General features: G+C 39.6%; 4 protein-coding genes and 1 long non-coding RNA gene across 5 annotated transcripts; 3 read left to right on the top strand and 2 right to left on the bottom strand.

Annotated features, from left to right (window-relative positions):
* Nucleotides 1–3,341: 3,341 nt before the first annotated feature.
* Nucleotides 3,342–4,250, top strand: LOC130736716 (uncharacterized). The gene has a single exon (XM_057588509.1). It carries the CDS (start codon nt 3,342–3,344, stop codon nt 4,248–4,250), a length of 909 nt encoding a protein of 302 aa, XP_057444492.1.
* A 7,511-nt stretch (nt 4,251–11,761) lies between these two features.
* On the top strand, nt 11,762–13,323 carry LOC130738506 (uncharacterized protein At1g27050). The gene is made up of 2 exons (XM_057590495.1): nt 11,762–12,143; nt 12,865–13,323. Exons 1-2 carry the CDS (start codon nt 11,829–11,831, stop codon nt 13,105–13,107), a joined length of 558 nt encoding a protein of 185 aa, XP_057446478.1. The 5' UTR covers nt 11,762–11,828; the 3' UTR covers nt 13,108–13,323.
* A 498-nt stretch (nt 13,324–13,821) lies between these two features.
* Nucleotides 13,822–14,364, top strand: LOC130736715 (uncharacterized protein At4g04775-like). Its single transcript, XM_057588508.1, has 2 exons — nt 13,822–13,989; nt 14,071–14,364. The coding sequence occupies exons 1-2, from the start codon at nt 13,822–13,824 to the stop codon at nt 14,362–14,364; spliced, it is 462 nt and encodes a 153-aa protein (XP_057444491.1).
* Nucleotides 14,365–14,654: 290 nt separating this feature from the next.
* On the bottom strand, nt 14,655–15,527 carry LOC130735490 (uncharacterized). The gene is made up of 3 exons (XR_009018472.1): nt 15,357–15,527; nt 15,101–15,262; nt 14,655–15,022 (listed from the first exon to the last, which is right to left on the bottom strand). It is a non-coding gene; the product is annotated as an uncharacterized LOC130735490 (long non-coding RNA).
* A 1,694-nt stretch (nt 15,528–17,221) lies between these two features.
* On the bottom strand, nt 17,222–19,011 carry LOC130736714 (uncharacterized). The gene is made up of 3 exons (XM_057588507.1): nt 17,979–19,011; nt 17,835–17,897; nt 17,222–17,751 (listed from the first exon to the last, which is right to left on the bottom strand). The coding sequence occupies exons 1-3, from the start codon at nt 19,009–19,011 to the stop codon at nt 17,222–17,224; spliced, it is 1,626 nt and encodes a 541-aa protein (XP_057444490.1).
* Between the last annotated feature and the right edge of the window lie 2,135 nt (nt 19,012–21,146).

Here is a 21,146-nt window from a genome sequence, read left to right as displayed (position 1 = left end):
TAATCTCATATAAGTGTTGTCGGCTGGACAACGAAGAACATATAGCATAAAAAGTTATTAGATGAGAGATATTAGGTTCCTGACAATGAACCAATTCAACAGAGAGAATTATAATAACTCATTGGTTTGATGCATATAGATGTTGTTACTAGCAATATCACATGTCCAAAAAGAATAAGGACATTTGTTCTCGTAATAATTGTCTAGCTATAAATAAGAAGCATTTAACTAAATATCTTTACCAGATCATTTCATAAATGAACATGTGCAACTCGACATTCAAAATCATGTCACATAACAACTTGATCAAGGTTGGAAATTTCACTCATCTAAGTCGATGCATCGATAAACACTGAATATATGCAAATGTATTACATCAAATATATTCAAGAATCATAGGAAATTCTCCTTATTTTGCCAAAAAAAATTTGGCTTTAAGAACAACATTTGAGAAATAGACTTTTGCATCATAAGACTCGGGATGGTCTAACCGGTCATATGCCAATCACAATCACTTCTTCCACATGAAGAATTTCGCTAATCAAAATAATGCTTCAATATTTCAAATAATATTTTTTCTCACATTTTGAATCCTTCAAAGATTTTCATATTTCCTCATTTTATCTTCATACTTTGATAACAGTAGTGGTTGGGGAAATATGAGAGCTCAAAGTAGGAGAGTCTCTAAATTACACTTGAATTCTCAACGTACTTCCCCTCAAGTGTAAGTTAGCACCACTTTGACGTACTCCCCATCAACGGAAGTTGATATCTTTTGAAATATTGTTTTTTAGAGCCTTTTCCGGAGAACCACCATACAATATCATATATACCATTACATGTTCTTCAGGAACAGTAAAATATCACAACTTTTGTCATGTTAGATGAAATATTTGCTTTAGAAAATATCTCAATCACAAAAATAGATCCAAAGTATTTCTATCATTTATTTTTTCAACAAAATTTTAGCTCTTCCGGAGTGTTCAATCATTTTTGCAGTGCAATTGATTCTCCCATTGTCAAAGGCGAGAAATACAATTTACTCTTAAGGAGTGTGTGCATTGTTGCGCAATCAACGGGACAAACATCTTCACTATTAAAATGGGTACTCATAACTCAACAAATATTATATTATGAGCATCAAATTTTCTAGTGCACTTCAATTCATGCACTTTTCCTTTCAGAACTATCCTTTGTTTATATGTGTTATAAATCATAAATCTTCAAGATTTATGCATATTATACTACAGTTCTTCTGGACTTGTAGTTTCTGAATCTTCAAGATTCACAAAAAGAATTTTCACTACGATTAACACATAGGATATCAATATAAAATATAAAGAAAAAAAATGAAACGACAAGTGTGGAAATGGCCAAACATACCATTAACAAAAAAAATAGAAGATAGAATTTGACTGCAATGTCAACAGAAGTAAAATTGGTCCTTGCTTGTACTAACATAGATAATTGAAGGAAATGACCTTCAAAATGGAAAGATATGGAAACAACCATTTCTTTTTCCTTCCTTTTGTTTATAAGGCACATAGATATTCACATAATAAAGAGCTTATGTTCATAATCACATTTATTGTATTGAACATGAATTATCAGTTTTTATTTTTAAGTCAAAGACATTTATCAATATTAATATCAATATCAATCAATATATATTAGAAAATAAGAACTTCTATCGGGATGATTTATTGACGTGTCATTCTCACGTTAGTTCTTAGTGACGTGTCATTCTCACGTTAATTCTCATAAAAAAATTCCACGTGTCTTTTTCTTTTTATTTAGCTTCTGATACTTTTTTATTGTACTTCTGTGTAAGTGGCACAAGCTGACTCAAAAGACTAACAAGAATGGTGATCTAAGAGCCATGAAATTAGTCTTTGTTTCCTTATTCTCACATTCTGTTGTTTGATTTTTGAAACCGTGTTTGTTCCCTTTTGATCATTGCTTAAGCCTTCTGTTATTTGCTATATTTCATATATTACTTTTTGATGTATTTTTTTTTCTTGGATGTGTGGCTAGACACCTCGAACTTTATTTTATCTAATTGTATATCTATCGAACTCTGAATTAGAACTACCCTTTTGTAGGTTTGCGATACCGGAGAAGGGAAGGAGTTATAGCGCACAAAGGACACCAAAATCATAACTATCTGTTCAATATTATTTTGATCAGGTTGGAAAAGTATCTCTTATCCTTTTTTATTTTTATACTATTATTTTCATCCCATTTATGTTTGCAGTTTCCAACGTGGTGTTTTAACATTTAATTAGACAACATCTCATTCAAAAACGTTGCAACATGTTATTGGATGACATTGTGAAACTTTTTAACCCCAAGAGGAGTTCAAATTAAATTCTTCAATCATTAAGAATACCAAATTCTGAGTACGATGCATGAATTCATTTTTTCACATTTATTTACTGAAGCCACCTTTCAGTGTGCAGTAGGTCATTTTTTCACATTTATTTCGCTTTGATATGCATCTCATAAGACATTTATGTTAGGGTACATTCCAACATGTGAATAACACTAAACAATTGAATGTAGTGAAATTAAAATAGAATGTGTAAATTGGCTAATTAATTTCATGCATGCATGTGTCTGATTGCCACTTCAACTTTAGATGGAATAGTATACATGCTATAGTATACATGCTACGTGTATCCAAACTGCTTTGAGAACTTACTATGCAAGAGGTATAACACAAAAAGATATTTACCCGGATTGTGATCTCTTTGTCATGTTTTGTTGTGTTGTGATCTATTTTGAATCTGAGTTTATATAAAAAGTATGATTATATAAAAAGTATCAATTGAAATTTCTGCACCTAAAATATATTTCCAAAACAAATCTATCTTGGTGGACTGGGTGAGACCCCCAGGTCCCTCGCCCAGGGGCGCTGGCTTAAGGCGGGAATTACATTAGGGACTTGGGCCCTTGTCCCGAAGGCCTAACTGGCTCATTAGGATGATTTAGAGGCGCTAGGCCCAACTCCCCCACCTATAAATAGGGGAGGGATACCAATTGTAAATGACTCTTAGCTCATTTATGCAATAACAAGCTTGAAATTCAGTTACTTTCTCTCTCTAAGCGGTTACACTCTCACTTCTCTCTAGAAATCTTGCGTCACGTTCCTTGTATCTTAGGTACTACACCTCATCTCAATGTTCATGATGGAACATTTGGCGCCGTCTGTGGGGAACGGTAGATTTTGATTCCCAGACTACGTGGATTGCAGTTGGATTTGGAGAAGTTCGATTCTCCGTGTGAATTTTCTTCAGTTATCAGTTTTCGCTCGAAGTTTTTCAGTTCACTATTCAGGATCGATGGAAACACGTCGTCGACGACGCGACGAAGATCAGGAGCGGCAGCGCGGCTCGCCTCCACGTCGCGTAAGAGGCAAGCCGCGACGCGAGCAAGTTCGTCGTGAAGAAACCGATCAGTTAACTCCTCCACCACCACCGCCACCACCACCTCCACCTCCTTCTCCAACGCCACCGTTACCTTCTCCGCCGACTTCACCGGAGCAACAGAGATCACCAACGCACTCACCTGGAGCTTCGAGAGAGGAGAATCAGGCACCTCAGGCACCGATCTCTGGCCAAGACTGGAGGCGCTTGATCCGTAGTGTTGATGATATACGACAGAGGAACGATTACTTGCAAGAACAACTAGAGTATTATCGTTCCGAGCAACAGGATGAAGGGGAACACGAGGCGGAGGTCGTGGCTGAATTCGAGCCATTCTCAGCGGCAGTAAGTAAGGTTGCCATACCAGATAACATAAAGAATACTGTACTTGAGACATACAGTGGGAAAGCTGATCCCAAAGAGCACCTGTTATACTTCAACACAAAAATGGTGATCAGTGCCGCTTCGGACGCTGTGAAGTGCAGGATGTTCCCAGCTACGTTCAAAGGCACAACCATGGCCTGGTTTACCACGCTACCCCGGGGATCCATCACTAATTTCTGTGACTTCTCATCAAAATTTCTCGTCCAGTTTTCCGCCAGCAAAACCAAGCAGGTGACGATCGAGGATCTCTATAACGTTCGCCAATCCGAGGGCGAGACTCTGAAGCAGTATGTAAAACGATTCAGCGCAGCATCAGTCAAAATTGAAGAGTCAGAGCCGCACGCCTATGCGCGTGCCTTCAAGAATAAGTTGCAACCGGGGAAGCTAAACAGCAAATTGAGCCGCAAACCAGCTCGGTCCATGGCGGAGATCCAGACGTGAGCAAACACCTACATCCTGGACGAGGAAGATGATGCTTTCAAGCAAAGGCGCGCGAAAAAGGAGAAAGACAGTGAGCTGGGGGACGCTTCGCACGAAGAAAAACGAACTAAGGAAAGGGGAGAGAGCAGCAAAAAGCGAGACATGAAGGTAAGGACAGGAGAAAAGACTGCGAAGGAGCCATTGTATCCTAGGAGAGAAAACTTTGAGCGCCGCAGACCGTGGTATCAAGCTGACCGTCGCGGGCGAGAGGAGTCCGGAAAGAGTCTTAATGCCCATCTGACTGAGTTGCTTCGAGAGGTCAAGGCAACTTATGCAGTTGATGAAGGCAAGAAGGAGGCCGACCCTCCCCGAGTGGCTTTGGATAAAACAAAGTGGTGCGAGTACCACCGCTCGGCAGGCCACGACACGGGAGATTGCTTTACCCTAAAGAACGAGATTGAGAGGCTCATTCGAGCGGGACGATCGCAGATGAAAGACTGTGACGATCGGTGGAATGGAGAGCGGCAGCAAGGGAACTGGTACAAAGGGGGCCGTCAGTAGGATGACCGCAGGCGAGACGACCGCAGGCACACGCCAACTGCTGACAAGAAGGAAACACTGGCCACAAGGAAGAAGGGGGTGGAGGAAACCTTTAATAAAGACCTTGAGCCGCCAGTTGGTACGATAAATACAATTGCGGGTGGATTCGGCGGGGGCAGAGATACAGCGTCGGCGAGGCGAAGGCACGTGAGAGCAGTGACATCAGTGCAACAGTACGAAACGCCATTCGGTTTCCAGCATCCAGATATTATGATATCGTCGGCCGATTTCGTAGGGATCAGGACGCACAAAGATGATCCGGTGGCTGTGATGATAAGGATCAACAGCTTTAACGTGCGACAGGTTCTTTTGGACCAAGGGAGCTCCGCTGACATCATCTCTGGGGATGCTTTTGATCAATTAGGATTGACGGACAAAGACCTGATGCCCTATACAGGAACGTTGGTAGGCTTCTCGGGCGAGCAAGTTTGGGACGCGGATATGTGGATCTGGACACAGTCTTTGGTATCGACGATAACGCCAAGCTACTCCGTGTAAGGTATCTTATATTGCAGGTTGTGGCATCCTATAACGTCATCATTGGAAGGAACAACTCAATCGCCTATGCGCGGTAATCTCGATGGCACATCTAGCGGTGAAATATCTGCTGATAAGTGGAAAAGTGGGAAAGATTGTAGTTGACCAAAGGAGGGCGAGAGAATGCTACAACAATTGTCTCAGCTTGTATGGAAAGAAAGGAGCTGGCGAGGGGCACATGTGTCATGAAGTTGAGATCATCCAAGGAAATCAAGGCAGGCAAGGGGGTCAAAGCAGGGGGTTGACAAGAGGATGGCAAGACCAGGGAGCGGCGCAGGAAAGGTCAGGGAAGATGGCAGAACAGGTAAGGACGGGCAGTTTACGGACGCTCGTGCAGAGGAGCGTTGGGCAGGTGTGGTCGCAGACTTAGAAGCATACAAATTCAGCAGGGGGTGTTGGCGATCGAGCCCAGGCTCACGGTTAGACAGGAGAGATGTTTAGAGAAGCTGGTAGAGGACAACTTTGACCTCTTCAGTTGGAGCTCAAAAGACCCAGAATGTTGGGAACTGCCAATGTTCAGAAAATCGAGTCTCTCGAGTTTGGGGCGATATGAGGAAAAGGGAAAGGGAATCATGATTCAAGAAATGGATCGGCGCACCGCCCAGCAAAGCAATGGCAAGAAAAGAGGTGATGAGGCGCGCGAGTGGTCTAAGGACAAAAAGAGGGCGAGGAGAAGGAAACTGGTGAGTCGTCGCCGGGGAAAAGCAATAAGATAGTCGAAATATTGGAAGCCTGTGGGTGCGGTAGTTTTTAAGCCAGAGATGTCAAAGCACGACAGGCAGAAGGGAAAGAATGGTAAGAAGGTCCCTCGCCCAGGGGCGCTGGATTAAGGCGGGAATTACATTAGGGACTTGAGCCCTTGTCCCGAAGGCCCAACTGACCCATTAGGATGATTTAGAGGCGCTAGGCCCAACTCCCCCACCTATAAATAGGGGAGGGATACCAATTGTAAAGGACTCTTAGCTCATTTATGCAATAACAAGCTTGAAATTCAATTACTTTCTCTCTCTGAGCGGTTACACTCTCACTTCTCTCTAGAAATCTTGCGTCACGTTCCTTGCATCTTAGGTACCACACCTCATCTCAATGTTCATGATGGAACATTTGGCTAATTTAAAAAGTTTAAATCTTCTTTTTTTATATAAAAAGTATCATTATATTTTTTCAAACAATCATTATATTCTAAACTAAATGATAGATATTATGTTAAATTTCAGATAAAATCCAATGAGATAACAACCGAATGCATTCTATTTTTATTTTTTAAAAACAATTATCATGTTCTAAAATAATTATATTGATAGATATTTTTTTAAAAGATTTTCTTTTTTTATCTATGATACTGCATTAGCCATATCTTGGCTAATTTAAAAATCTTAAATATATTTAAATCTTAGTTCATATCAAAGTATTTAAATAGGTAAATATATTTTTTAAATAGGCTATAATATTGTTAAACAAAATTAATGGAAAAGAGAAAATTGGTGACGTGTCAACTCCTAATGCATTCTGTCCCACGTGTCCAGACAAGGTTAATTCTCACATTTCTTTTTCCACGTGTCATTCCATTAGATAACTTCTCTTTTATTGTGAGTCTTTTATTTTATTTTAGATTTATTTTTAGAGTATTAATTAATTTTTATGGTATTTTTATTGAATTTTTCGTATTATTATTTAATTCAGGATTTTATGAGTTTTAATTGTAATTTGCTAGATTATGATAGTTTTTATCTATCTTTAATTAGTACTTTCTTAAATTTTAGATTTGATTAGGATTTATGTTGTTTATTTCTTGATTTTATCTTAATTTATCTTATTATTTATTTAATGTTAATTCTAGGAAAAAGGATCTGATCTGGTGCTGAAGGTCCACAGAGCTACCATGGACACAGAGATTTGATGGCTGTTATTTCTACCTCTGCCACGTGTCGCGATCGGGACAGAGGTCTGTCATAAGATGATGTTGCGCGAAGCACTAGAATTTATGCTTTAAAAGTGATTATATTAAATATTAAAATAAATAAAATCCAACGCGATCATGCTCCATTTATAAGAGATTCACGTCAAGGAAAAAGAAAAATGATATTCAATGGGTAAATATAATAAGGCTTAACTGCAACTTTGGTCCCTGACGTTTACCAATTCCACAATTTTTGTTCCCCACCTAATTTAATTACACGGATGGTCCCTGACTTTGCTGCCCATCTGCAATGTTAGTCCTGCCGTTTATTTGTTAACGGAGGAGGCTTACGTGGATGTCCAATTGGAGAGAGAAAGAAGGACTGAAGAGAGAGGGAAGCACGCGAGTTGCACGTGAGACCTGCAACGATCATCTTCTACCCTCTTCCTCCTTAAAAAATAGAGCACAGTGAGGAAGATGTTTCGAAACTTGAGATTTAGCGAAAAGGGAAGAGATAAAGAACGAACGAGTCCCTAGAGGCGAGGAAGAAGGTTGAATCAGTTGCTGGTCTCTTTCTCTCTCCAATTCAACTTCCACATCAGATAAGTGACCATCCACATAAACCTCCTCCATTATCAAACAAACGGTAGGACCAACGTTGCAGACTGCCAGCAAAGTCAGAGACCATTTGTGTAATTAAATTAGGTGGGGGACTAAAATCGTGGAATTGGTAAACATCAGGGACCAAAGTTGCAATTAAGCCATATAATAAAGAAAGAGTAATTCTTGCCGCAACCCTCGAGAGTGTTGAGCAAGTCAATAACTACATGTTGTCAAAGCTTCCTGGTGTCGAGAGAGAGTATTTGAGCTATGATAACCCATGCAGATCGGATGAAAATTATGAAGTTGACGCAGAATGGTTCACCTCTGAGTTTTTAAACGACGTTCAGTGCTCGGGAATTCCAAACCACATACTAATATTGAAAGTTGGAGCTCCGATCATGCTTCTTCGAAACATAGACCAAGCGGCCGGTTTGTGTAATGGGACCCGGTTGAGAGTCACTCATCTTACTCAATATATAATTGTTGCAACTATTTTATCAGGGATCAGGCCGGGTAAAACATAGTACATTCCAAGGATAACCTTAATGTCTTCTGACTCTGGTCTTCACAAATTATTGAAATTGAAGCCATGAAGAAAAAAATCAGAAGCACCCTCTTTTGCCATATTTTATTTAAAAAACACCAAAATTAACTTGAATGTTGATACACAACTATAAGAATTCGGTCAAATAAGGGTGTGTTTGGATTCAAGTCGTGATCAACTTGAAAGCACATTCAACCCAACATAAGTAAGAAGTTTCTTTCACATTTACTAAATTGAAATTTGTGCTTTTCTGCTATTGTTTATTAGACACCGTAAAACCATCCTCTTTTATGTTTTGGAGTATTTAAGATTTCTTTAACCAATCTTCTTATTAGTTAATCAGTCGTTTGCTTCGCATTTCAAGCACTTATATTTCATCTGTCTAATATATTAAAAAAAAACGTATTGATTGATGTATCAAATATGGCAAATTCGTCCCCTTATATGTTTTGTAGAATTTGAGATTTCGTTAACCAATCTTTTTATTAGTTAATCAATCGTTTACTTTGCATTTCAGACTCTTATATTTCATCTTTGTTTATTATATTTTTAAAAATCAACGTATTGATTTACATATAAAATACGACTCGTGCATCGCACGGGTAAAAAAACACTAGTATATTAGAAAAGAAGAACTTCTATCAGCCTGATTTAGTGACATGTCATTCTTAGGTTAATTCTCAGTGACGTGTCATTCTCAGGTTAATTCTCATAAAAAAAATTCACGTGTCATTCTCATGTTAATTCTCATTTAAAAAAAATCACGTGTCATTCCATTTTATAACTTCTCTTCTGTTGTGTTTTTTTTTAATCTTAAAACTGAATGTTAAAAGATTTGACATAATTATCTAAGATTTACCTAAGATTACTCCTTACTAAATTTATTTCCAAAACAAATCTTGAAACCGTTTTCATTATCTCTTTAAATTAGGAAAACTCTCAAGCCTAATTTACTGCATATTTACAACAATCTCCTGATTTCTCCTTTTATTCTTTCTTATGATCTACAATATAAAAATAAAATATGTATTCTTATTCCATGAATCTTCAAGATTCATCTTAAAAACTTGTATGTCATGAATCTTCAGGATTCATCTTCAAAAAGAGAAGGAAGAAGAAGAAACAAAATTATAACCTTCCACATGGGTGTGGTACTTAGAGGAGAAGAGAGAAGCAAAAGTGATACAAATTGTGGAATGAGAGGTGCTCATCTTGATGCATCTCCTTTGTATTTATAGGGGTGAATAAGGATGAAAGACCGAGTTACATGAGCTTGGACTTAACCCATAATGATCATCCAAATTATTCATAACAGAAAACACTAATCAAAATTTGTTTGGGTAAATAGCCAAGTTGGTCCCTGAAAGTGTCCGTCGCCTTCAACTTCGTCCCTAAACTTTCAAAATGACGTCTGTGGTCCCTGAAGTGCCAAATCTCCTTCATCAGGAGTCCCTCCGTTAAAAAATGTTCACGTCCGTTAACGGAAGTGCATGTGACATGGCTTTTTTTTTTAAAGGCTGAGGCTGATGTGACATGTAAACGTTAGGAATGGTTCAATTTAGTCCTTGAATGTTGGAAAAGTTTTAAAATTTTCAATGTAGTCCCTATGGTTGAAAACAAGTTCTTTCACTCCCCATCTTCCTCTACCTCTCCCCACCACCATCACCCTCTCTCCATCTTCATCTTCTTCATCCTTCTTCTTCTTCCCACCGTCATCCCCTCCCTCTCACAATCTCCCTCACCCCAACCATTTTTCCCTTCCAAAAACCAAAATCCTTCAACCCAAAATCATTGAGAAGATGGTATGTCTCTTGCAGCACAGACAAATTTAAACCTAGAGAAAAACCCAATAAAATTGAACTAGAAAAAACAGAGAGATGGAATTCAAAACAAACCCTTCCACTCCCAATCCAAGAACACATAAACACAGCATGCCCACTTTCTCTATTTTTTTTATAAGCAAAGATTGTATTAAAGGGAGCACAAGGGGTGCCCCAAGCCCTTAATACAAGTGAAAATACATGAGTAAAGCAAATCCATGAAAGGAATTGCACAAATGAGTGAAATCAGCAAAGTTGCTGCAACACCTTACATAGAATGAGATATATATACCAATGATAGATCACCCCCCTTGAAATGTATCCTAAAATGAAGGTATCTTGACAAGTTCTTGAAATACAAAGCCGCAACATTTACTACCTGATGAAGGTCACATGACCCAAAGATTTCCTTGAACAAAAACATTCCTTCTTCTAATATCTTCAACCTCCCTGATGAAATTCTAGATCCTTTACAATTATATCCACATCACCACCCGTGCCACAATGTAGCAAATGAAACAAAATGGAATTATCTGATAGACAAGGAGCTCAAACAAGCAATTGGATTTTCAAACCATCGGAAAAAAAAAGCCATGGAATCTTTCCCCTTCACTTTGAGCCACAACCAAACTCGAAATTGGATTAGATCAATTGCTTTTTCAAGATCAAAAGCCTCCTCCCAGAACACCAAACCATTTCTTAAATTCCAAATCACTCCAACTGGATGAAATGGTCTCCCATAAAGAGCGGAAAAACAGAGAGAAATCCCAGCCACCCTCCAATTCTCAACCAAATCTTCCATGAAACTCCACAATTTAAAAAGAGGTGAGAGCCTAATTCAGCTGAACAGTTGTAAAGCGCACAAACTGTATCAACCCCCCGGGAAACCTAGACTCAACCTTCTCGCCGGCGATTTGACCCTTCGTTCTCTCCCCGGCGGCGTGTGGGCGCTTCCTAGACGGAGATCGACTCCATTTTTGCGTCCATGTTCCCTCTCACACGCTCTGTTTGCTGGTCGGTTCGTCTTCTCTCTTCTTTGTAACGATAGCAGTGGTGGGAATGGAAGGAGGTTCAGGTGAGGTGTTGATGTGATGATGAAGAGGGTGAGATGATTGAAGACTAATTTAGGGTTAGATTTTTTTTATTTTCTGAAGTTGTTTTTTTTTTTTCAATTTAACTATTTTATTTTATTATTTTCTGGTTTTAAATGCCACACCAGCATCAGCCTTTAAAAAAAAAAACCATGTCACACTTCCGTTAACGGACGTGAACATTTTTTAACGGAGGGACTGCTGATGAAGGAGATTTGACACATCCAGGGACCACGGGCGTCATTTTGAAAGTTTAGGGACAAAGTTGAAGGCGGCGGACACTTTCAGGGACCAACTTGGCTATTTACCCGAATTTGTTTTGCTAGGTCAATCAATCTATTTTTTATTTAATTAAAATAAGACATTAGATAAAAAAAAAACATTACTTTTGTTTTTGACAATAAAACATTAGACTTGAAAGTTGAAAGTACCATCAAAAGTACATTAGATTAGAGTTGGAACTAGAAAGATACGTTTCTGACTTTCTAATCCACGCACACAACCATGAGTCGCAAGCGGGACAGACCCAATGTTTCCCGCCAAGCTTCCAAGCGCCGCCGCCCCCTGCCGGAGCCCGTGGAGGAGGAGAGACCCTCGATTAGGCCGTCACCGCCGTCAGCATTGGTCGTAATGGGTCTCCCTATCGACTGCTCTGTCCTCGATCTCAAGTCCCGATTCGAGATCTACGGCGCCATCTCTCGCATCCGCATCGACCGCGACGCCGTCGGATATATCACCTACCGGAGTAAGGACTCCGCTGACGCCGCCATCGCCGCCGGTGTTGACCCTTCCTTCGGAATCACCGTCAATTCGAAAAAGGTGCGTTTTTTTTGTCACCTAGGGTTTTCTAATTTGTTTTCAAAATTGGCGAATTTTCAGTATGTATGTTTCGAATTTTGATTAAAGTTTGAAACTTTGAAGTTGAAGACAGTAATAGTGAAGGCTAAAATTGCACTTTATTGGCAAATTTCTGCTTAACCTAGCTTGATAAAAAATTTAGAACTTTGTAATTAAGGCATCAATTGCAGCTTAAATTTTGAAATTTAAGTTAAGAAAAGAATTTGAGGAAGGGGTTCATTGCATTTTTCACTTAGTAGCTTAGAGCTTGATGACTGTGAAGTTAAGGCAACACTATTAAAGCTTGAAACTGAGCGTATTTGACAAAATTTCCACCTAATTTTTTAGAATTTTGGTTGAAGTTTGAATCTTAGTTAAAACAACAGACAGTATAGAGTATAGACTGAAAGTTGAATTGAAGGCCTGTTTAGTTTGTTTCATGTGGAATTGGAGAAAGGGGCTAATTGTATTTTCCACTTAATAGCTTAGAGCTTGATAACTGTGTATGTAGTTAAGGCAACACAGCCTGAAACGTAAGGAATTTGGTTGAAGTTTGAAAGTTTAAAACAAAATAGAGATTGAAAGTTGAATTGAAGACTGTTTAGTTTTTTTCATTTGGAATTGGGGGAAGGGGTTAATTGCATTGTTCTAGTACTTTCTGCGGGAAATTTGAAAGACATTGGTTTTATGGTGTGTGTAACAGGTTCAGGTTCTGTGGGCAACTGACCCTCTAGCCATGTGGAGGGAAGGAGTTGGTAATAACAAGGATAAAAGCTCCATGTCAAAGCTTGTGCGTGCTGAGGTGCCCTTGAGAAGGCATGGAAGGGGTAATAGACTCGCATCATCTATAGGGAATACCAAAAGTATTCAGGATAGGTTGGGTACTTCAGTTCTAGAAGCGCCTTTCAGGGGCAGGGAAATTGTTGCTTATGATGATATTCTGTAACTTTGAAAGTAGATAATTTTATGGGGTTTTCTTATTTTGTATCATTGATCTGAATTTGAGATTTATATCTTCCTGTCTTCGTAGTTTTTTCCTTTTTCATTTTTATGTTCATGAGAGCTTCTAGGAAGTATTAGTATGGAAGCTAATCATGTGATTTAGTTTGTGGTTGTGTTGTTTAATGCCATAATATAATGTAATTGGTAGTAGCTGGTTTCACCTTGTGTTTTCCCCTTTTAAGTATTGGGTTAAAAACTATAACCGTCCCTGAACTTTGGGCGAGATTTGAAAACCGTCCCTCGCCGGAAAATTATCTGAAAACCGTCCTCAGACTATTGAAAACTAAATTGACCCGTCCCTCCGGCCACCATCCCTCCGGCGAGCACCTTATGTGGCACGCCACGTCATTTAATGAGATGACGTGTAATATTTTTTTTTTAAATAATAACAATTAACCCTAAATCCCCAATTAACCTTAAATCAACCATTTATCTAACACTAATTTTACCTAAATCCCAAATCTATCTACACATAAAACCCCCAAATCTGAGTTAGGGTTCATCATGTTCCTCTTCTGCTCTCCCTTCGTGTTTCCCTTCTTCCTCTTCTGCTCTCCCTTCGTGTTCCCCTTCTTCTCCCATCGTGTTCACCTTCTTCTCCCATCGTGTTCTCCGTTTTCTACTTCTGCTTCTCCCATCGAGCAACACGAGCAACACGATGAGAAGACCAACAACTTCTTCTACTTCTGCCACTGGTTCTCGTGCTTCTTCTCTGAACGCATTGCCTCCTGGAGGAACTTGCGAGTGTGGAGAATTGATTTTGCACCTGACCTCACACACTCCTAAGAACCCAGGTCGGAGGTTCTGGAGATGCAGGAATTTCGAGGTAAATCATACTCCTCTACCCCTTCATGGTTCTGTTTTACCTCGAATTCAATGGTGTGATGATTTTCTTTTTGATTTGCAGACATCTAAAGATTGTGGGTTTTTCTTGTGGGATGATTTTGTCCAAGGGCAAGGTGCTGAAAGACAACCAGACCTTGAATTACTGAAAATAATGCATGAATTGGAGGATTTGAAGAGGAAACATGATGAATTGAGCAGAAAATTGGAAGAAAGCAAGAAGAAGAACAACAAACTGCAAAGGAAGCTTGACTGTGAAACCATGAAGAATAATGTGGCCTTTTTTAGTGTTGGCTTTGCTGTGCTGTTGTGGGTTGTAGGATTAGGGTTGTTCTTCACTTCTGGGAAATTCAAGTAGGTAGAATTGTGACTAGTTAGGTTGATGCATCTTTGTTGGTTGTGGTTGCAATAGCACTATGTAAGCTTGACAAAATTTCAACTGTAACAGCTTTGGTATTGAAAAGTAATGACAAAAGTATGGTTGTTGTTGTCTTTAAAAAGTTGTTGTATTCCCTTGTCCCTGTATTGTTTCTGATTTCTTTACTGGCCTAGAAAGCACAAATAACTTAAATAAAGCATATTATAACCTTTAATCAATGCTAACAGCAATTAGAGAAGAGAATCTCATTGACTAAATTGATCCCAATAGGAAAAAGTGGTCCATCCCACTTGCAATAAAAAACATAACATCACAACTTGTGGTCCACATTGAATGTCATCTACATCAGAAAAACCCACCCATATGGTGTCCAAAGTATATCAAAATGAGCACACATGTGCTATGCAAAGTACATCAAAAAGAGCACCCATGTGCTACCAAAACAAAACAGAGAGTAATTAGCCCTAATTACATCAATCATTCCTCCTCATACAGCTTGAGATGCAGATGCAGCTGCCAGATCTTCCCCACCATGAACCTGAGATGCAGCTCCAGATCCTGGCAGATTCGCCACACCTTCGACCTGAGTTCTTGCTCCATCTTCAACCTGAGATTGCACAGCTTGGGAGGCTCCATCCTGCAATTTCATGAATTGTTTTAGAATAATGATTTGTTGTATATGACCTTAGATCTGTCAAGTATACAATAAACTTACATGAACAGCTTGAGAAGTAGCAGTTTGAGTTATGACAGGAAGACTGCATCTCCTTGAATTGTGTCCAACTTGCTTACATCTGCTGCACCTACGAACTTGAGGTGGTCTAGCAACCTGAGATGGCCCAGGCTGAGAAGGCCCAGCTTGAGAGGTTCCTCCATCCTGCAATTTCAGTTCATATGCATATACAATTTTCAGTTAATATGCAATTTTCAATTTTCAGTTCATATGTCAATTATAATTGAATTATACTTACTGTGGGAACTTGATTTTGTGCTTGGGTTTCAGTTTGTGTTTGAGTTTCATTAATGACCTGACTTTCATTTTGTGCTTGAGAATTTTCTCCTTCTTCATTTACAGGTGGGGGAAGTGTGCATCTCCTTGTATTATGTCCATGCTGCCCACATCTACTGCACCTGTGCCTTGCAACTCCTCTGTGTAGATGTGTCTGCTCTGTATCTTCATAAGGGTCCCTTCTTCTCAGTTTCTTAGGTCTTCCAGGCCTCCTTTTAAACAGTGGTGGTAGTATGTCAGGGTCATTGGTAGGTTCCCACATTGTCTGGCCATTAATAGGACTGATCTCATGACCATAGGTTGCTTCATAAGCCGCTCTTTTGTAGTAATCATGCACAAAGGACTCTGGGTTTAGACCATTGTATGATATGCATGCAACAACATGCCTGCATGGAATTCCTACCAACTCCCACAGATTACAAGTGCAAGACTGTGCCCTCAAGTCTACAATGAAGCTATCACCATTAGTACCCATGAACTTAACCTCAAACTTATCCTCTGAACTGCATGTAGGAAACCAGTATGCACTTTTCTCTATCTCCACTGATAACCTCTTCATGGGTTTGGGCATCACCTCTCCTCTATATTTCTGAAACTTTTCCCTCAGAGTTGCAAATCTACCCATTAGGTAAGTTCGAATCCAATCCATCATAGTCAAGATTGGCTTGTCCCTTGCCAGAAGGATGGTTGCATTGAAGGACTCACTCAGATTGTTTAGGAGCACATCACACTTAGGGTAGAAGCTAAAGTCATGCTTACACCAGGACCTTGTAGGTATGGCAATAAGGTACTCCCATGCTGCTTGATTTTGTGCCCTCAGCTCATTCATCTTATTTTCCCATAATTGTCTATATGTTGCCTTGGCTGCTCCCATCATGAGATCTCTAATCACAACCCCACCTCCAAACTTCTTCTTGAAGTTGGCATAAAGGTGCCTCAAGCAGAATCTGTGCTCATATCCTTCCAAACATGACATGAGGCCCTGCAAACATAGAGATGCTAAGTATTCATTGACAATTATTGTATTTATGCAAATAAAGGGTCAGTTTATTGACTTACCTTCTGCTGATCAGATATGAAGATCCACCTTCTATCAGGACCAATGTCATGCAAAAGTAAATCAAGGAACCACTCCCAGCTGTCCTTGCATTCAGACTCAACAGCAGCAAATGCCAATGGAAAATATTGGTCATTTGGGTCTCTTGCAACAGCACATAACAGAATCCCACCAAATTGTGTCTTCAAATGACACCCATCTAAGCCAATGAAAGGCCTGCACCCCTGTAAAAATCCTCTTTTGCAGCCTTCTAGACACATATAGAATCTCCCAAATCTTGGTTGAATAGCCCCAGTAGGGTGTTCTAGTTGCATCTTACATGTGTTACCTGGGGATACCCTCCTCAGCTCTGCACTGAATCTGTAAAGCAAGGAGTATTGCCTGCTAGCATCTCCCTCAACCATCTCCAAGGCCATTTTCCTTGCTTTCCATGCTTTGTACCTTGTTATTCCAGTTGAGAAACCTATCCTGATCTCCTCAACCACATCATTGATCTTCATCTTCCTTGAACCCCTCATCTTATCAACCACCTTCTTTGCAACCCAGCTGGATGTTGCACTTTTGTTGTTAAAAACTCTGCCACATGTATGAGGAGCAATCAGAGTCTTGATTGCAAATGTCTGCTTTCCACCAACCTTGCTACACAACATCACAAAAGGACATTGATCTTTCTTCTTACACACTGCCCTAACTCTGTCAAAATCATTCTTTGGGAAAGTGATTCCCCTACCAGTAAGTGTAGCATGGTCTTTAGCTGCCTCTTTAAACTGCTACAATGAAGTGAATTCCATTCCCACCCTGAATTTGAACTCTGGCCTCATATCTTCAGGTCTGAACTGCAGATGTCTCCTATCAGGTTCATTAGAATCATCACTGTCACCTTCTGACATGCTATTTAATTCCTCACTCTCCCAACCAGCTTCCATGTCATGATCACCATGAAATCCACCAATTTCCTCATCCACATTCTGTACAACATGCACATTAGAATCCTCATCAGTCATTTTCCTCAACTGCTCATTCAAAAGTGCTTCAGCCACACCAACAGTGTTTGATTGAAATCCATCATCAATACCTTGTGTCCTCTCCTCTTCACTGTCACTGAAGTGCACATCAAGTTCAGAATCATCACTACCTGAAGTAGGATCTCCATCAAGTGTATTTTCATTATTCTCCTCATTCATCACTTCTTCTTGCACATCATTATGCCCTTCATTCATCACCTCTTCTTGAACATCATTATTCCCCTCATTCATCACCTCTTCTTGCACATCATTAACTGGAACCTCAACTTCAGGGCCTTCAAACATAAAGACATTGTAAGTCTTCTACACAACTATTGTATGTATTAATGAAAATAAAGGGTGACTTTATTGGACCTACCTTCAACCTCCACATTTGCCTGAACTTGAGGTTGTAATTCTGGTTCAAGTACAGGTACAACTTCTGGATCATGAACAATATCATTAATTGGAAACAACTATTGTATGTATTAATGCACATAAAGGGTGAGTTTTATGGACTTACCTTCAACCTCCACATCTGCATCAATTTCATCCTGGTTCTCTGCCTCACCCTCTCCATCATAAGCAATATCATTATCCAGTTGTGTTAGCACCTCTTCTTGTACTTCTGGTTGATCCTCTTCATCACTAGACAATTCCAATAAAACAGGAAGCCTCTTCTGCTTTGTCTTTGGAACAGTGCACATAATCCTATATGACCTTCTGGTAGGCTTGGGTGGAGCAGGTTTCTTTGCATGTGAAACATCCTTTGAAGGAGCAGGCATTTTTCCAGATGAAGCCATGAATGAAAGAGTAGCCTTAGCCTTTGATGGAGCCATGAATAAAGGAGTAGCCTTGGAAGTAGCAGGTTTCTTTGCAGATGAAGCAACCTTTGAAGGAGCAGGCCTCTTTCCAGTTGAACTCATTGAAAGAGTAGCCTTGGATGGAGGCCTGCTAGAAGGAGTAAGCTTGGATGGAGCCCATAATGAAGGACTAGGCTTGGATGGAGCCTTAGAAGGAAGCTTAAAAGGCTTATTTGATGTTGTAGCCTTAGCTGCTGCTGCAGCACACTTAGAAGGAGGCTTCAAAGGCATACTTGTAGACTTAGTTGATGTTGGTGCATAGGCAAGATGAGGAGTTCTACCATCAAGGAACCTCAGCAATTCCATTGGACTAGAGGGCAGTTCATCAGCAGTATGCTCCACAAACAAATGCACAGAACCACCCATGTTTTTGATAGCAAATGTTGCAAGGTCCATGGCATCTTTGTCAGTCAATACAGGCCTGAAGTTGTGAGCAATAATATCATCGCGTGTCCTCCACCAAATTTTGAACTTCCCTCTTGTGTACCCCAAGTCCTTCACGGTATCAAGGCACTCGAAATAACCCCACCTATCCTTATCAACACCAACCTTAGTGATTTTGACATCTTTGTAATGCCAGTGTGGCTCCCTGGCGAAAACCCCATGGTGATGAACAAGCACACTGAAACTCATCCTACAAAATGCATAACAACACATGTCAAGAACAAGCAATGGTGATGAACAAACATGCATAGTTTCAAGCATCACTAAACCCAAATCGCACACAAATACCCTAAAATAGCAACAATCCGATTCAACTCCAAAATAGAAACCAAGTAAAAACAGCACACAACTAGCAATGAAAGGCACAAAAACACATTACGGACTCACAAATCGTATTCGAAACCCTAAAATGTTAAGCGATACGAGTAGACTACAAACCTGGAAATCTTCTTTCGATGTTCGTGCTCTTTGTCGCCTACTTCGTCCTCAGATCATCGAATCACCTTACCCAGATCGCAGCCTTGTCTCCTTGTTCTTCGTGTTCGTCAAGGATGAAAAACTGCAAGGGAGAGGGATGGGATTCGGACGAAAGCTATAACAGAAAGGATAGATGTTGATTTTGTTGTTTACAGTTAATTTGGGACTTTAGGGTTAATTTGGGATTTAGGGTTAATTGTGTTAATTTGGGATTTAGGGTTAATTGTTATTATTTAAAAAAAAAAAATATTACACGTCATCTCATTAAATGACGTGGCGTGCCACATAAGGTGCTCGCCGGAGGGATGGTGGCCGGAGGGACGGGTCAATTTAGTTTTCAATAGTCTGAGGACGGTTTTCAGATAATTTTCCGGCGAGGGACGGTTTTCAAATCTCGCCCAAAGTTCAGGGACGGTTATAGTTTTTAACCCTTAAGTATTTAGTTTTTGAAAATGTAAGATTATCTCAACTCAATTGACTCTACATTGCATTTTACAGTCATTGGTTACAAGTTTTGGTTTGGTCATGTTTAAATTGAGTGTTTCATGCTCGATATAATTTTAGTTTCTTTTGTGATTGATGGACACTAATCAATATCTGTGTGTGTGTGGATTAAAGTTATTTCTCTCTAGCAATCATTTAGCATTCAGCAGTAGTTTCAAGAAGTGTTAACATTGATTCAACAAGCAGCTAACAAGATTTTGTATCAGATTTGTCGATGCATAGAGTGTTAAAGTGAATGTTAGTTAGTAATTTTCTATAACAAATGGATCTTTTGACAAGTTTCACTGCAACGTCTCATCCGTTTATGTCACTTTTTTATTTGAAGTTATACATATATTCACTTGTGTGATGCCTTACACTGTGTTTGTTTGAAAGTAATATGGAAGGATGTAAGTTGGTAGCAGGAAAATGAGTGTAAAATAGAATCTTGATTTGTTTGGGAGAGGGGTGAAAATGGAGGGGATGGTAAACTGCACATATATGGAAGGATGTAAGTTGGTAGACAGGAAAATGGGTGTAAAATAGAATCTTGATGTGTTTGGGAGAGGGGTGAAAGTGGTGGGGGACGGAAAACTGCACATAAACAGTGGTGTCAGTTTTCCTTCCATTAATGCAAAGAAAAGACTAAACCGTCATTTTGGTCCCTGAATGTGTTCACTTACTACAACTCAGTCCTCATACTTTGAAAATGGTATTTTTTTTGTCCCTGAAATCGCCATCATCGGTCAAGTGAGTCCTTGATTGAGTTTGTCGTTGGTCCCTGAAACGGAAAAGTCCAAATGGCAGGTTTTTTTTCCACGCTGGATTGCCACATGATCAACGACTCAGATCTTATTATGTCACTCTTAGTCAATTTAGTCCCCTCATAAAATAAAATAAAAAAAAACTCTGAATAAGGGATCTTGAATGCATGCAAGTTATCTTACCTTTCTTTGCACAAATCGAAATTTGGTTTAGAAATGGGGACCTGGGGTTACGTTTATTAGAGCAATTTGCACCTTAGGAATAAGAGCAACGACTAGTAATTGGTGGCCTAAACTAAATTAGACTGCTCATAGGTGGTGAGGAATCAGACTGGTGAAGTCTATTGAAAGCTCTTTTTGACGTGAGGACTCAGCACTAATAGAAATAGGCTAGATCAGTAATAAAAAGATTCCATTAATTATCAAAAAAAAAAATCCATTACATTCTATATGCACTCAGATTTCTTGAAACATAACTTGTTTTGGTAAAGCTAACCCAAATGGTAACTTGCATGAGATATGAGTTGTTGGTTTTCATGTCATATCCATAAGAATCAACAAGGTTTCCTGCTGTGAATGTTCGGACTAGAACGTGGTGACCACCAAGGTTCGGAGCTATGAAGGTTTGACAAGTCGGAGCCGTGAAGTTTTGACAAGAGT

The sequence above is a fragment of the Lotus japonicus genome, chromosome 2, assembly GCF_012489685.1.
Source record: "Lotus japonicus ecotype B-129 chromosome 2, LjGifu_v1.2".
Lineage (NCBI taxonomy): Eukaryota > Viridiplantae > Streptophyta > Magnoliopsida > Fabales > Fabaceae > Lotus > Lotus japonicus.
Note: the sequence above shows the minus strand (reverse complement) of the source record. Positions and strands in the feature narration are given on the sequence as shown.

Coding starts and splice junctions, on each gene's coding strand:
- LOC130736716 (XM_057588509.1), top strand. CDS start 3,342: ATGGAAACACGTCGTCGACGACGCGACGAAGATCAGGAGCGGCAGCGC.
- LOC130738506 (XM_057590495.1), top strand. CDS start 11,829: ATGAGTCGCAAGCGGGACAGACCCAATGTTTCCCGCCAAGCTTCCAAG. Junction 12,144..12,864: donor TCACCGTCAATTCGAAAAAG/GTGCGTTTTTTT, acceptor TGTGTGTAACAG/GTTCAGGTTCTGTGGGCAAC.
- LOC130736715 (XM_057588508.1), top strand. CDS start 13,822: ATGAGAAGACCAACAACTTCTTCTACTTCTGCCACTGGTTCTCGTGCT. Junction 13,990..14,070: donor GGAGATGCAGGAATTTCGAG/GTAAATCATACT, acceptor TTTGATTTGCAG/ACATCTAAAGATTGTGGGTT.
- LOC130736714 (XM_057588507.1), bottom strand. CDS start 19,011: ATGCATGTTTGTTCATCACCATTGCTTGTTCTTGACATGTGTTGTTAT. Junction 17,898..17,978: donor TGCAGATGTGGAGGTTGAAG/GTAAGTCCATAA, acceptor TTCATGATCCAG/AAGTTGTACCTGTACTTGAA. Junction 17,752..17,834: donor GGCAAATGTGGAGGTTGAAG/GTAGGTCCAATA, acceptor TTATGTTTGAAG/GCCCTGAAGTTGAGGTTCCA.